The 16120-nt window shown below is 35.9% G+C and overlaps 1 protein-coding gene across 1 annotated transcript in view; it reads right to left on the reverse strand.

The window, feature by feature from the left end:
- Window positions 1-16120, reverse strand: part of L3MBTL4 (L3MBTL histone methyl-lysine binding protein 4) — a 442302-nt gene that overhangs the window by 224100 nt on the left and 202082 nt on the right. Inside the window, exons 11-12 of the mRNA XM_019755692.2 lie at window positions 15576-15661; window positions 13383-13493 (exon numbers count right to left, since the gene is read on the reverse strand). Of these exons, the coding sequence (XP_019611251.2) occupies window positions 13383-13493; window positions 15576-15661 (197 nt within the window). The remainder of the gene's footprint in view (window positions 1-13382; window positions 13494-15575; window positions 15662-16120) is intronic.

A 16120-nucleotide genomic window follows, 5' to 3' on the forward strand; every position in this document is an offset into this window, starting at 1 on the left:
AGTATAATAATCCTTCATAAACAGCAGTTTACTGTCAGTAAACAACCTATCAGTACATTTGTATTGATGACTCACATTCATTCATTCAGCAAGTATTTATTCAGCACTCTTGAGATGCTGGGCATTACTCTGTAGGTACTAGGGATATTAAGAGCTCCTGGATAATCAAGAGAGAAAACTACTTTTTCCATTAGCTTATATTCTAGTGTCAAAACAGATGATGAAGAAACAAATAAATACATAATCATAAACATAAGATAACCAAAGTCCTATGATTAAAATTAAATTTATGTTTGAGGAGAGTGAATTGCTTTAGATCGGAGCAGGGATAATGTTCCTATTGCACCAAGTGAAACATCTGAGTGTGTTCAGACATGGATAGAAAGGTTTGGACTTAGGGATATGAACAATTTTACTTTACATTTCTTCTATCTCCCCAGTGAATGAAAAGCAAGGTTAGGAGAGGAAAATAAGAAGGGAGTGAGGAGAGAGGATGTGTGGAACACTCTTCTTGGAGAATGGGAACGTTAACTAGTTAGGGAAACGTGGTACAATTATAAGCATGGACTTAAGAGTTCCTCTGGATATTTGTGGAAAAACAATTAAAGTTAGATCTTTCTGACTGGCTTTTTGTTTTTTTCCAGCCACAGGATTCAATTTGGCCTCATTCACAAATTTATAAACAGGCAAATATTTGAGAAGGAGCAAGAATTACATTTCCAGGGAAGTAAGGGACTACAAAAGGACGCTTAAAGCAGAAGGTAAAAGACAACCCACTCGGAAAGAGGAACACAAATGCAGTTAGGCAGCGCTTGTGGTAAATGGACAACAAATATCTGCTTCACTGAATGTTTCTGATGCCAAATCTCTGAAGTCAGCCCACAAAACTATTGATTTTGAATGGCCCTAAAAGTCTCTCCATGTAGCTCACATGTACAAATACTGTACATATTGTCTTTAGACTTCCCTGTCCATTCATAAATTTGGTAAATTCACATAAAATGAAGCCAACTTCCACGTAGTAGAAAAAAAACATATCTGCTGACATCACAAAGCAAAGCTTTGCTGAAAAAAACACAAAAACTAGAATTCTATTTCCCTGATTCTGTCACACACATCCCTTAACCCACCCCTGTTCCACAGTTCAGTGATTATGAAATCAAGAGGCACCTTACAATCAATTTTAAGAACTTTGCCAGCTGACAATTATAGAAGACAATAATGAGACAGTTGTCACTGTCCACTTGGGTTTTGAGTGTAGTCAATTCTGCAAACTAAATTAAAAAGCCAAAGAGAGTAGGATGTGACCATTCATGTAAAGTTGAGAATGAAGCATCATTTTCAACTTAAAAGAGAAATTGTTAAAACTAAGTCAAAAGTCATTGGCTAAATCCTGGTATTTTTCTCTTTTTCTCCATATTTTGCAGTTGTCTCTAAATGGTGATACAGTGTAGAGTAAGGCAGGAAGGAGGGGTAAGTTCAGAGTAGATTATGCAGGATGTAGTAGGGCATGGTAAAAGTGTTTATGTATGTATGTATGTATTTCATCGAAACGCAATTGTAAGACACTGAAGGGTGCAGGCAAGAGAGTTATGTGGTCCCATCCACACTTTAAAGATCACTTGGGCATATTTGTGTAGTGTGGATTGACAGGGTCTCAAGTAGATGCAGAGACCAGCTAGGAGGTAACTAGTGGTTCAGGTGAGAGATGATGCTGGCTTTCATTAAGGTGACTGTCATGGAGATGGAGAGAGGTAAAAAGACTAGGGATGTAGTGTTTGGAGTGAGAATCGATAGAATATGGTGGTTGACTAGATGAGGTTGTTCTAAGATGAGTAGATTTTAGGAATGACTCCCAGATGTCTGGTCTGAACTCTATGGTGGACAAAGCTAACATTTATTAAGTTGATGCCTAGAGATAAAACAGGTTTGGGTCTGTGTAATGAGGACTTCAGTCTGGGACTTATTAACATAAAACATACAAAAGATGTCAAGTAACAGTTAAATATGATTCTGGAGTTCTGGGGAGAGGTCATGGCCATAGACACAGATTTGAGAGTTATTAGCAAATATAAGGTACTGACAACCAAGGGCATATAGGAAGATAGAACCAAGTAGAGGTTCTCAGCCCAGGCAGAGATTTAAATTCACCTGGGGGAACTTACAAACTACCATGAATGATGGGCAACTTAAATACACTGTCAGGCTTCAGAGCCACCAGTGTAGACAATAAAAGACAAAAGGACAAGGCCTTGGGCAACAGGTTAAGGAGAGAAGCAAATGAGAAGACTCCAAAGAAGCAAAGAGGCAGAGGAGAACTAGGCAAATGAAATTGCATACAACCTGCAATAACAATCCTACATCCCCCAAAAAGAAGAGAACAGACAGGGGAACACTGATCACATCACCAGGAATCCAAAGACCCCGTGCTGGCCTCTCAGCCCTCTGACATGAAGCCCTGCCTTAGACACCAAACTAGGGAGCACACATTTCAAGGAGTCAATCTGTAGACTTAAATTTTCTTACAACAGCGTCGTAGGTGGGAGGGTTCCCCAGAGAACCAGTCAGATCTTGATGGTTTTGATATTTGCTGAATTCAGAACTAAAAGCAGCCACTGGTGCCAGACTCCATGTGGAGGGTGGCACGATTACTTCCCTCCTCTACTCATGTAGAGAAAGGTATTACAAACTAGGGCAGCAGACCAGCAGACCACCCTTGCCTAAGCAAACATTCCTTGTTCATGTTTGAGAAGGAACCAGGTGGGGCTTTGGTTGAAATGCAGATTCTGATTCAGCAGGTTGGGGATGAGGCCCGAGATTCTCCGTTTCTCCAAGGTGATGATGAATCTGCCTTCTGCTGCTCTAGAAACCCCTCACCTATACTAAATTGTTGAAATGCCACATCCAGTTCTGCCCTGAATCCAGCAGGTGGAATCGCATCCAAATACTGTCAGCTGTGCCTCTTTCTGCTTTGTGCCCGGCCTGCCTCCCAGATCGTCAACCTGTACACTGGGGCTGTCGTCCTGCCCAACCTGCTCCTCCGGGCCCCGTCTTCGGTTTAACCTTGATTTATTCCATTTGGTTCTACAACCCTGAGACAGGAATCCATCTTCTGAGTGTACAGCATGTATACAACCCTTCTTTTTCTATCAACAGGCCCCTTTGGGCTTGGGGGAAGCTGATCCCCGTGAATGTGGCGTGGTCTCATTGTTTCCATGGCCCAGTGCTGGTTCTGCCAAGGAAGCAAGGACACACACACTCCGCATAGAGTCCTGGGGTAGGAGGTGCAGGGAATAAGCCTCTAGGAAGTAATAGCAGAAAAAGAAGATCCATAGCAACTGCTTAAGCTGTGGATTCAGTTCCCTCGTTCCCACAGCTAAGCCCTGTTGGCTCCTACAGCCACACAGGTCCCATGAGTTCTCTGCATACAGGTTGAAACGATACGGTAGGTAGAAAGGTAGAGATGAGCGGAGAAGGAACTAGCCCCGGTTAGGAGGCCCTTTGCAGCTGCTCCTACCTGGGTGAAGAGCTCTTGTAGCTGCCCTTACTTGGGGCACAAACATCTTGCTTAGTCAGCAAGATACTGAGAACAAGATATGTCATTAGAAGAAGGAAAAATGCTGGAGAGAGAGAGAAACCATCCTGCTCATCAAAATATACATATATCTAGTTTCTCAAGACCATTTTTAATGAGCTTCTCAAATACATCATGAGAGATTAATAGGTTCATGCTTATGCTCTGAGAAATAACCTCGAGAACCAGAGGGGAGGATGGGACACCTCAGCAGAGAAACAGAAAGATAACAGAGAGGGAGGGAGGGAGATAAAAACCCATAAAGATAAAAACCCTCACACAAGAGAGGCTGCTTCCCTCTTGGGTCAGCCTGCTCCATGTCTGGGAATGTACTTGCTTTTACTAACAAATTTCTTGCTGTCCAATGCTGCACAAACTCTGTCTGTTGACTGAATTCTTTCTTTCAAGAAGACAAGAGTCTAGGTACAATGTCATTCCCGGTTACACATATTAAGAAAGGAAAAAACTGTATTAAAATTGTAATACTCAATATATACCAATAACAAAAGATAAATACAACTCATGCATATACATTTTTTTTGCACTCCCAGTATATATGTATACACACACACACACACACACACACACACACACACACCACGCATGTATACATACACACATAATAAAACAGATTAAATTTGAAGTCTCCTTTGTCTCTACATGATAGTAAATAAAGGCATTTGGTGTTTGGAAATGCAAATAAAACAAGGCATGTTATATACTCTTTCTAACAGAAGAAAAACTGCTCTTCCTAAAAAGCCATCTGCCTCTCATCATCTTTGCTCACAAGGCTCACTGCATTTGCAATGAAATTTTACAGCACTTGATGGTTTGTTCCATACATTAAATGATGATCTGTGATTTCACCTATGTCCACAACTAGATTGCGAGAGCTGGTTCCAAGTGTTAATCTCATCCTAGGGCTCATAACTCCTGGAATGGTCTTCTCTATCCTAGGAGCACAGTAAATAAAAGCTGTTCATTACATAGTAGTCCTTATCTCTTACACCTTTTTTTAATGTATATCTTAACTTTACCTAATACTACTTCAGTAGGCTCCCAAAGACGTCCATATCCTAAACCCTGAAACCTGTGAAAATGTTACCTTACAACACAAGAGGGGTTTTGCAGGTGTGACTAAGTTAATGATCCTGAGATAGGGGAAATTATCCTGGTTTATCTGGTGCATCCAAAGTAATTACAGTGGTCTTTATTAGTGGGAGGCAGGGATGTCAGAGAGAGGTTTGAAGATGCTACACTGCTGCTGGCTTTGAATATGGAGAAAGGGCCATGGGTCAAGGGATAGAGGCAGCCTCCAGAAGCTGGAAAAGTCCAGGCAACGTATTCTCCCCCAGAGCTTCCAAAAGGAACACAGCCCCCTGAAATCTTGATCCTAACCAAGTTGATACTTGTCACCTAGAGAACTGTAACACAACAAAATTGTATTATTTTCAGCCACTAAATTTGTGGTAATTTATTACAGTAGCAAAAGGAAAATAATACAACTATATTTTGGAAATAAATTAATCTGGTGTAAGAATCTACTTATTTCCCTCTCATAGAAGAGTCTCCTTTCCCAGAGTCTATCACCCTTTCTTATATCACAAGAAATGACAGATTTTGGAACAAGGCGGGAAATGTATTCATTATCTTGCCTTGTCAGTTTATTCTGGGGTGTTTTCATTCACTTATTTATTTTTGATAGATATTCTTCCAGTGGTAAAAATAGAGTGCCTACAAAGCAGGATGTGAGAAAAAGAGATGATGTGCAGCATAATTAGCTAGCACCAGTATTAGTGAGGGCATTTGGAATGTCAAAACCGCAGCTGGTCAGAAATAGCACACTTCTGCTCAGGAACACAACAGAGAACGTGTATGTCTCTCCAAACCTAAGACAAATCCAGCAGACTCTTTTGTTTGTTCTGAAGGAAGACAGTGCGTCCATATTGCACAATCTGACAGAAGGTCCAGGAAATAAGAGGCTTCTTTATCACAGCAAGCAAGGGTCTCAGACTTTTTGAGTAAATCGAAAGCTTTGAATGAAGTGACAAGAGTATAGAGAATGAAGGGCCTTTAATTAACTTAAGATTTCTTAGTCTAAAATCAGATCCTTACTCAAAAGTCCATTAACTCTTGAAACAAATATAATCTAGAATTTGTATTCACACGTAAGTGCGTTTTGCAGCAGAGCAATCTGCATTCCTCAGACACTCAAAGAAATACATAACCCTAAAATAAAGGTTAAGAGCAACTAGTGCTACATCATCATCTTTTATTTAAGAAATTTCTACACAGACAGTGTTCTGCATGGAAAACTGTGAAATGTTCTATTCCTATTCCATCTAGCTTATGACTAAGCCGATGCCTCTAGCCAAATAATCACATGTCAAGATCTCATTAGATCGTGCAAGTCAGGCTTGTAAGAGGAGGGCTGGGTGAGGATTACCTAAAGAGTGTCAGCAGTGGCTCCAGATGGGGGTATCTGATTCATCACTAGGGCAGTTCTTCACTGCTGTGCTGTTGGGCATATGTGTCTGTACTGGATATACTGACTTTAATAAAAATGGAAAAGGTAAGTCTTCACTTACAGTTGTTGGAGAGTACAACTCTAGTGGTAGAGAAGCCTACTCTGTGAAAGACTATACATCATTCAGGGTGTATAGTCATTCAGTGTGTATGATTACATACACACTAAAAATTAAATGAATGAATGATAATCAATTAATACTAGGAAAAAAATACATATATATATATATAAATATATATATTTTTTTTACATCTAGAAGCTGTTGATAACGTGGTTATCTTATGTTTTCTATCTCTTTTTACGAATATCTAAAACTTATCTAAACCCAAATTGAAAATTAAATATAAATGTAGTTCAGTTCCAAAAATCAAATAGGAAAAATAAGGCAAGGATACAAAACTACATATACTAAAGGTAACACCTTAATAAGTTCATCTCATAATCTAATCAGTATAGTGTATCTATGAACACAGGAGTTGGTAAATTATAGTCCATAGGCCAAATAGGGCCCTAGCACCTGTTTTGGTTCATCCCACAAGCTAAACATGGTTTTTACATTTTCAAATGGCTTTTTTGATAAAAAAGAAAAAAGTTAATGTTAAAACATTTTTCAAATGTTTTTTGAAAAAAATTACAAGAAAAATATTTCATGACACATGAAAATTATATGGAATTCACATTTCAGTGTCCACAAATAAAGTTTTATAGAAACACAGACATACCCATCTGTTCACATATTGTTTATATTATAGTTGCTTTTGCTCAAAACCACAGTGCTGAGCGGCAGAGACCACATTGCCCACAAAAGCTGAAATATTTACTCTCTGGCCCTTTAATTAAAAAAAAAAAAAAAGATGCTACACTATGGGATAAGAGCTCAGGCTGAAGAACCAGACTACCCAGTTCCCACCTGGTTTGACCACTCAGGAGTTGCATGACCTTGGTTTGGGTAAGTTGCTTAAGCTGTCTGCACCTGTTTCCTCACCCGTATCTATCATATAGAGTTGCTGTGTGTATTAACCGAGCAAGAAAATGTAAAGCGTGTCAACAATAGCATGTTGGCACCATATTCAAATTAGCCATCACTGATATTGTTATTGTTGTTTTTACCATAATCACACCAATACACCTTTGCTAGGTAGAGTATTCTACCTGCTACAACTTGTCTGAAAATCATGGTTGATACTAATTCATAGTTTCACCGACTCTAAAAACTATCTTTCCATTATTTGGTCATAATATTTTAGAAAACTGTCCCAGCCTCCTTTCCTCAAGAAGATAGTCATCAATCATTGTGGCACTATAATGACCATTAATGAAAAGTTTAGCTCACAGGACAGTCATTTTTAATGTTAGTATCTTGTCTTATCTTCTTATTTTAAAACTATTTTCAAAGATGCATCCTGGTTAGAGAGAGTGGCAAATAAAATGATATATTCCAAATTTTGCTCCGTTTTTGACAGATCATTAAACTAGGACTCACAGGGGTCAAGTGACTTTCTCTAAACACAGCAACCCATAATTAAAGTGAGTACTCACTGACTTGTATTTGGACTTGCTTTGCACTAATCCTGCAGGTTTTTCAAACAAAAGCTTTAAACTAATTAGTCTGACCTACAATTCAAAATAGCTTCTAGTCATACAAGTAGACAACTTACAACTTATTTCTCTTGGTCATGATGTTCTTACCCTGTTTCCCTGAAAATAAGACCTACCGGGACCACCAGCTCTAATGCATCTTTTGGAGCAAAAAATAATATGAGACCGGTTATTATATTATATTATATTATATTATATTATATTATATTATATTATATTATATTATATTATATTATATTATATTATATTATACCCGGTCTTATAGTACAGTAAAATAAGACCGGGTCTTAAATTAATCTTTGCTCCAAAATATGCATTATAGCTCATAGTGCAGCTAGGTCTTATTTTCAAGGAAACACGGTATTTCACTTAGAAATGCCACAAATACATCCAGTTAATGCATTAAATATGGAAAGACTTGCTGAAGAGACCAATTTATTAATGATTCAAAAGAACTTGCTAAAGCATCTATTTGGAATTCATTTATAATTCATTTCACAGCTTAGCTGCGGTTCCCACTGGGCAAATATTTATCAAATATTACTGTTTTAAGTCCTTCCTTTATATTTATTTGTAGAAGAATACATTTTTTTTCCCAAATAAAGGCTAAACTTCCTAAAAGCATCCACCTGTCTATTGTAATTTGATGTGCATTTTCTGAGAAGGTGACAGTAATGGACTTTCAGATATAAGAGAGTACACTGTGCAACCAAACAAAAGAATAAGTATTAAACAAAATAACTGGCTATAAGTTGAACAAAATATGCACTGAGTACATCATAAATATTTATTAGGGAGCAACCATGGTAATTAATAAACACACTAATCAACACTAGGGGAATATAGCATCTTAAAACCCTGCCACAGCAAGAAAAACTTCACAACTCACCTATCCATGAACCATACACGACCAAATTAATATTTTTGGTGTGAACATCAGAATATCTGGCTTGACCAGTACCAGTGGATTAATGAGAGCGAAACTGTAGAATATCTTGAATGAAGTTACCTCTGCCCCACTCTCCAAAACTGACAATTTATAGTCTCGAATTCCAATGGCTTATCACAGCTACAGCGTAATTGCTAAAATGAGCACTGGCTTTGGAGTTAGAAATATCTCAGTTTAAAGACAGCTCTACCACTACTCGTTGTGAAACCTTAGTAAAACTACTTAAATTCTCCATGCCAACTGTAAAGAAGAAACAATATTCATATATAAGAGTTGTTGTGTCACTAGACTTATTGTGGTGATCATTTCATAATATACACAAATATCAAATCATCATATTGTACACCTGAAACTAATACAATGTTATATGTCAATTGTATCTCAAAAAAAAAAAAAAATTAGAAAAAAAAGTGCTGTGAAGATAAAGTTGCAATATATATCATATTTAGTTAAATATCTGGAACAAAGTCAACATTCAGTAACTGGTCTTCTTATTCTACTATTACTACTTCTGTGAATTTTGAGACTCATACCACCACATCCGCTACTGGTACTACTTCTACTACTGCAACCTGAAGCAACACTCACTGCATCCCACTCCTCTTGGCCAAGATATTATTAGGGGTCACATGTAAGCTATAAAAATTCAGATTATTTGGATATAAACACGTAAGGCCCATTGGGACAGCTAAAATTAAAAAGAAATAAAAATAGACAATAGCAAATGTTGACGAGGATGTGGAGAAATCGGAACCTTCATATGCTGCTAGTAGAAATGTAAAATGGCTCAGTAACTTTGGAAAATATTTTCATAGTTCTTCAAAATGTTAAAGAGTTACCATATACCCAGCAATTCCACTCGTAGATATACACCCAAGAGAAATGAAAACATGCATCCACACAAAAACGTACACAAATATTCATAGCGGCATTTTTAAAATAGCTATAAAGTAGAAACAACCCAAATGTCTGTCAACAATGAATGGATAAACAAATATGGTACAACCATACAAAGGAAAACTATTTAGAAATAAAAAGGAATGAAGTATTGATATATGGTACAACATCGATGAACCTTGAAAATATTATGCTGAATGAAAGAAGCCAGATACAAAAGGTCCCACATTATATGATTCCATTTATATGAAATGTTCAGAATAGCAAATCCTTAGAGACAACATATAGACTAGTGATTGCCAGGCTCTGGGGGTAGGGGTGGGTGGGGGGTACGTGTAGAATGGGGAATGGTTTCTAATGGGTACGAGCTTTCTTTTTGGGGGGATGAAAATGTTGTAAACTTAGTGGTGATGGTTGCACAACTCTGGGAATATACTCAAAACCAATGAATTTTATAGTGTTTGAATTATAACTCAAAAAACTGTTATAAAAATAGAATTAATCAAGCACATAAGGACAACTACATAATTGGGGAGTGGCAGAAAGGACTAAGTCAGTCTTTACTGGATGGGCTGTGCTCTGCGAGGGAGTGCCATTACTACACATAAACCTGCAGGTAGGACCAGCAACGTGGCCCAGCACAAAAGACAAAGTAGGGTGGGGTTACAAGTGAACTGTACTCCCCATCCTAGACATCTTCTCTCCCACTCTGAAGTAGGAAACTTATGATAAAAATTAGAACATAATGGTAGAGGAAGTAGGAAAACTATAAGCTGTAGAGTTGAAAACGTCTGTTTGAAAGCCAGGGTTTAAAACTTGGTTCCCCCGTATACTAGCTTGTGACCTCGGACCAATTACTTAACCTCTCTGGTCTTCACTTTCCTCATCTATAAAATGGGTATAGTACCTATAGGTCACATGGGTGCTGTGGGATATGAAAAGTGTCTGAAAAAACTAAGTGCTATCATCGTCATCATCACCATTGCTAATATCATAATGTTCCACTGACTCTACTCTCAGCAAACACTGCATGCCACACAACCACATCTGCTCACATTAGCATTCCCCAGGAGAATTCCAATCAACTCTGTTTTGTTCACCAAGGAGTGTGGGCTTGTTCCTTCTCCATCTACCAATGACAGGGACTTCCAGGAGGCCCCTTCATTAACAGAAAACAAAGGCACGCAGGGAAAGCAGCACAGGGCATTTACACTGACAATAACAGCAGTTACACTGAAGTACCTAGAGAGCGCCAGGCACAGTTTCAGGTATTTTACATATAGTACTTCATTGAACGTTTAACACAAGCTTACAAGGTATGCATTATTAACCCTATCACTTTACAAATAAGGAAAGTTCAAGTAAGTTGAGTGACCACCAAGTTAATAACAGTTAAATAAGAGTCAGAGCTGGAATTCAAACCCAGGTCGGTTTATCCTGTGGCATTTTCCAGTATATTATGTTGAATTAGATTTCCAATGGAAGAGTAATTAGAAAACGAATTAAGAATGAGGGACAGAAAAACAAAAGAGTGAGGGAAGGAAAAAAAATAATTGACTAACACAATTATTTTACACATTCAAATAACACTATGCCAAAGTACATTCAATGTCATTCACTCGTTCATTCATTCACAAGTATATACAAAATCTATTATGTGCCAGTGATAAAAATAGTATGAAGGCTACTGACTTTCAAAGAGAAAATTACAGAATAATATGACCAACACATTAATAAAGGAATAGAGGAATGTACTGGACAAAAAGATCAAGAAAGCAACTGGCAAGAGTAGCCATATCCACTACCTCTAATCTCCTTAAACAAGAATTCAGAGAAAAAAACCTGACCCTCATTTTCCTTGCCTTTTTTTCTCTGGGAACACTAATGAATGGAATTTTAAGTCATACTGCTAAATATTTATAGTTTGTTTCCATTCAGAAAACTGCTGGCCAACAGAAAATCTTTTCCCATCTTCCTCATGGGGCAGGACAAGCATTTGTCCAAGTGCAGGACTGACTAGGGGAGGGTGGAGAGTGGAGAGTCCATGCAGATCTCCCAGGAATGGGCTGCAAGAGGTCAGAGGCTGTTTGTGAGAACTGAGTATTCCACAAGCCCTAAGGCATTTACACCCATTCCAGATTGGTATATCCTGACACACTAAATGGTATGTAGAAGCAATTCATTTCACATTTTATGAAGCACTATTCCACAGGCTAGAGAGTGTAACTTGCATAAACACATCTTAATTAAACCCTAAAATCCTAGAGGGATTTCCACTATGCCCAAACCACAGAGGTAACATTTATAGTTCTAATCCTTTCAGAGGTACCAGATACCTTTCAACTCTTTTCCTCTATAAAGGAAAAAGCAAATATCACTAAAGGAAAAGAATAAGGACAAAATACATGGGATATTTCTTTGGAAGGATTAGCTATATTCTTGGAGATGTAAAAAGATCAATGCTGAGATTGCAAATAAGAAATAAACTAAGTTCACTTCAGGAGCTAAAGTTTTTCAAATAATATTTTAAAGTGATATGATAATCCAATTTGATCATGTAACCAGCTGGCAACAAACATACAATTGGATACTACAGAATGTGTCTTACAAGAAAATTGTCAATTAAAGTGCTAAATAAGATTTGATGTACTATTAAGATTGAGATTTTTCTATAAAAGCATAATTTCACAATGAAAATTAAGCAAGAATTCAGAGAAAAAAGCCTGATGCTCATTTCAATGACAAAATATTAGTGAATTTATAAAATAATTATGATATCCAAAAGTTATTCCCATGGCAGTTACCATCACAGTAAACAATAAAAAGCCACAAATATATAAGAATTTAAGCAATATACTTAAAATTAAATTTGAAATAAAGGATTAAGAACAAGGTATGTGGAAGAAAATACCTATAACATATTATTCCTGAATAGTGTTTAGCACAGTTATTGTTTTCATTTCTCAGAAGAATAATGGGCATTGCCAGTATCTGTTCTTGATAATCTATGGCCAAGCCAAATACTTATCTCTACATTTTACTAAAATTTATGTACCGATTATTCTCTTTGATGTGAATTCAAAATGGCTTTCAAAGTAGGCATATAGCAAATAAGATTTCTTTTAAATTATATCAAACTATATATCAAACTTAAATACACCTTTCTTGATAGTGTCTATTAAAATTAGTTTACCTCAATATTTTTATTATTATGAAATAAAACTGCTAGGGTGGAAAATAATTTTTGAACTGTGGTATTTATTGAATTCCACACTGTTTTTTAGTTCTCTGTATAAAAAAAAATGAAAAGCTTTCATTTTATGAAAATTTCATTTTCAAGTTGTATGTATTTTTATAAAAATAGATGTCACAACACGGACAGCATATCAAATCTTTACTTCAATATCTAACGTTTTGTTTTAGCTACAGTGACTCAAGTGTTTTTGTTTATTTATTTATTTTTGATGTGATAAAGAATAGTAGAAAACAATCAATTGTTCTTGATAAGCTGTTAAATAACAACAATTTCAAGAAAAATTTTATGCCAACAAAAATAAGCTTAAAAAAAGAAAAAACTTATAAAGTCTAAATAGTAAATCTAAACAGAAATGTGTATTAGAATCCTTCTCAAAGTCAGTTGTGTCAAATATATAGATTTTGCATATCACAGACACTTTAGCTGGAAATCTCTCTACCTAAAGACATGTGACTAGAAATGAAGTCAGTTTAAGGTTTTTTACTTCTACTGGGCCAAGAAATCAGAGCCTCTGTAGCCAGCATGGCAGAAAACATGGGGGAAATGCCAATAGAATAACATAATAATCTAAAACATGTACCTTTATTCTTTGGTCATCAACATCTATTATCGTAGCAACACGAATTAACCTAGGATTTCGTTTATCCACAACTTCAAGTTTCATATTCGGCAGAAAACCATGAGGCAACCGCTGTAACGTGATAATTGCAACAAGTCACACATACAAAATTCAACAATTCAGTTATGCTATTAGATTTTTTTCCAAAATACTATTGTTCTGTTTTTACATTCAGATCTTTAGTAGAAATGGAATTTAATAATTTTAAGAGCACGTAGTACTTTATACACATTATTTTATCTAGTTTTATAAAAACCTATGAGAAGAGAAAGAATTCTGTGGTCATTTTCAAGACAGATAAAAAAACACACATTAAATTATAAATTCATTACTGATCAAAACAAGTTTCAGAAAAGGATCTTACTATATTTTATCTATTAGTTTGTTTTTTTCCTGAAATTAATCTATTAAAAAAAAATTGTTAACTATTCTTACCGCCCAGTTTTGGATTGTACGACCCAGAAAGCAAAATTATCTAATAAGTAATTAGAAAGGATAAACATGATCTTTTATAAATTTAAATTTTGAAATATATTTAGATAAATGTTTCATAATTTCAACTGTTAAACTACTTTAATATCATACCGCAATGTAATTTAAAGCCATAACCTATACTTTTGTTACTCTGTCTGTAACATAAGCATGTCAAACTGTATTAACTTAAGATTTCTTCCAAGTCTTAAAATGCTAGGAACCAGAAGCTCATAATGATGAACACGCAGGCAATAATAAAGAAAATGGAATGGGAAAAAATATACCAGGACTTACACCGAAACTAAGGAAACTTAACAAAGTCAAAGTCAAAAGAAATCTCTGACAGTATTTATAGGCTGGCAAAAAGTTTTACTTTGAAAGCTATTACTCATAAAACTGTTGAAGTGACTTTATTGAAAATGAAAGTGGGTTGAATTCTTCAAATCAAGAAATGGCAATAGGAAAATATACCTCTCATACTACGTGAGGAAAAAACAGTTACACATTTCTCTAATTTTGTTTTTTTTCTCTCTAGCTTTTGTGGAAGTATATTTTCTTTCTAAAATGCATTACTGCATCTACTAAACAGTGTATACTAACTATAATTACATCGCTGATCCCTGAAACTCTTTTTCTTCTCCCCAAGGTCACTGTCCTGACAACAAAAGTAATTGTTTTATATTGCATTTGTTAAAGATACATAGTTTGAGGTGAATCCACAATAACCCAGATAGAGTCAAGGTTGCTTTTTTGGCTAAATCTTTTCATAATTTTATTTTCTTGTAATATTATTCTTAGAAAAGTAAAATGAAGTTTTTATTTACAGAAAGCAAGAGGAAAAGAGAGACAGCTGATATTTTTGCTCATTAAATTTTTAGAATTCTTCTTAATTAGATTATACTTCTTCAAGCCTTCTTAATTTGATCATACATATTCCCCCAAATCCAGCCCATTATAATCAATTATTTAAACGCCTTTTGATCCCTAGAAAACTTTCAATAAATGAAATCATATGTAGACACTCAATATACAAAATTCTAATTAAAGACGAGTCAGGGAGCCCGGAGAACGCCATTAGAGTTGAAAGTGAACACAGTTTGAAAACCACTGGTTTAGAACATATGTATCTCAACTGTACTATCAATACACTTTCTTTTACAAAATAATTTATACTTGAGTCAATCCTGGAATAAGTATATAAGAACAAATTTGAACTTTAAAAATTGGTTTCTAATAAATGCTAAAAACAATGTTTCCCACAAAACGAATAAAACTGTAACACACACAGACTATATGCAATTCCCCTAATTTAATATGGACTCATCATCATTCAAACAGTCCTTGAGACTGTGAAAGTTCAGAGTTCCCACTCAGTGAACTAATAGAACTGGAAATGAAGGACACATTCAACAGAGGTTGATGAGGTGCTTTCAATAGCACTAGTGAGGGGTTACTGTGTTTTTCAAGGAGAGAAATCATCACCCACATTTGTGTATGGGAACAATAGTAAATGTCACCTCCTTTGTATTTTTAACTAAAAGCAAAGCAAATTGGTTATGAAAATAACACTTGAATTTAGAAAGAAAAAAATAGAATAATTTAAAACTGCCAAAGGAAGGCATGGCACAATGTGGACATTGTTTAAAGTTGAGTGTAAATGGTATACAGATAAAAACTTACCATTTTAAAAACTTTGGCAGGAACTGCACTAGTATGAGTAGCTTCCAGATATTCTGTCCAGGAAAAATTTTCTGGATCAGGATAACCTGAAAAAATATATAAATATGAAAAGATTACTGATATTTTGATCTCATACTATAAGATATCTGATATCTCATCAGCTACCTCATACTATAAGATATCTGATCAATTAACACCTACTGTTAATTGAACGCTCACAATTTAATAGTCCCTATGCTAAAACCTTCATAAACATTACCCCACAAGTCTATGACAACCTCTGAGAGGGCCCTTTCACTCCCACTGAGGAAAGAGAGCACTCATTCATTGGTTCATTCATTCACTCAACAAGATTAAGCAGGTTGCCCAAGGTCAAATGGTGATGTGAGTACTTGACAGAACCAAGGAACACCCATATGGCCTCCACACAAGTTTGAAAAAACTGACAATCAATGTCTGATGTCACACAATGAGCTAATAATCTTTCTAATCCCTCCAATAACTTTGCATCTATTAGGGTTTTATTCTCATAATTAAATCTTTGT

Source organism: Rhinolophus sinicus, linkage group LG09 (assembly GCF_036562045.2).
Source record: "Rhinolophus sinicus isolate RSC01 linkage group LG09, ASM3656204v1, whole genome shotgun sequence".
Taxonomy (NCBI): domain Eukaryota; kingdom Metazoa; phylum Chordata; class Mammalia; order Chiroptera; family Rhinolophidae; genus Rhinolophus; species Rhinolophus sinicus.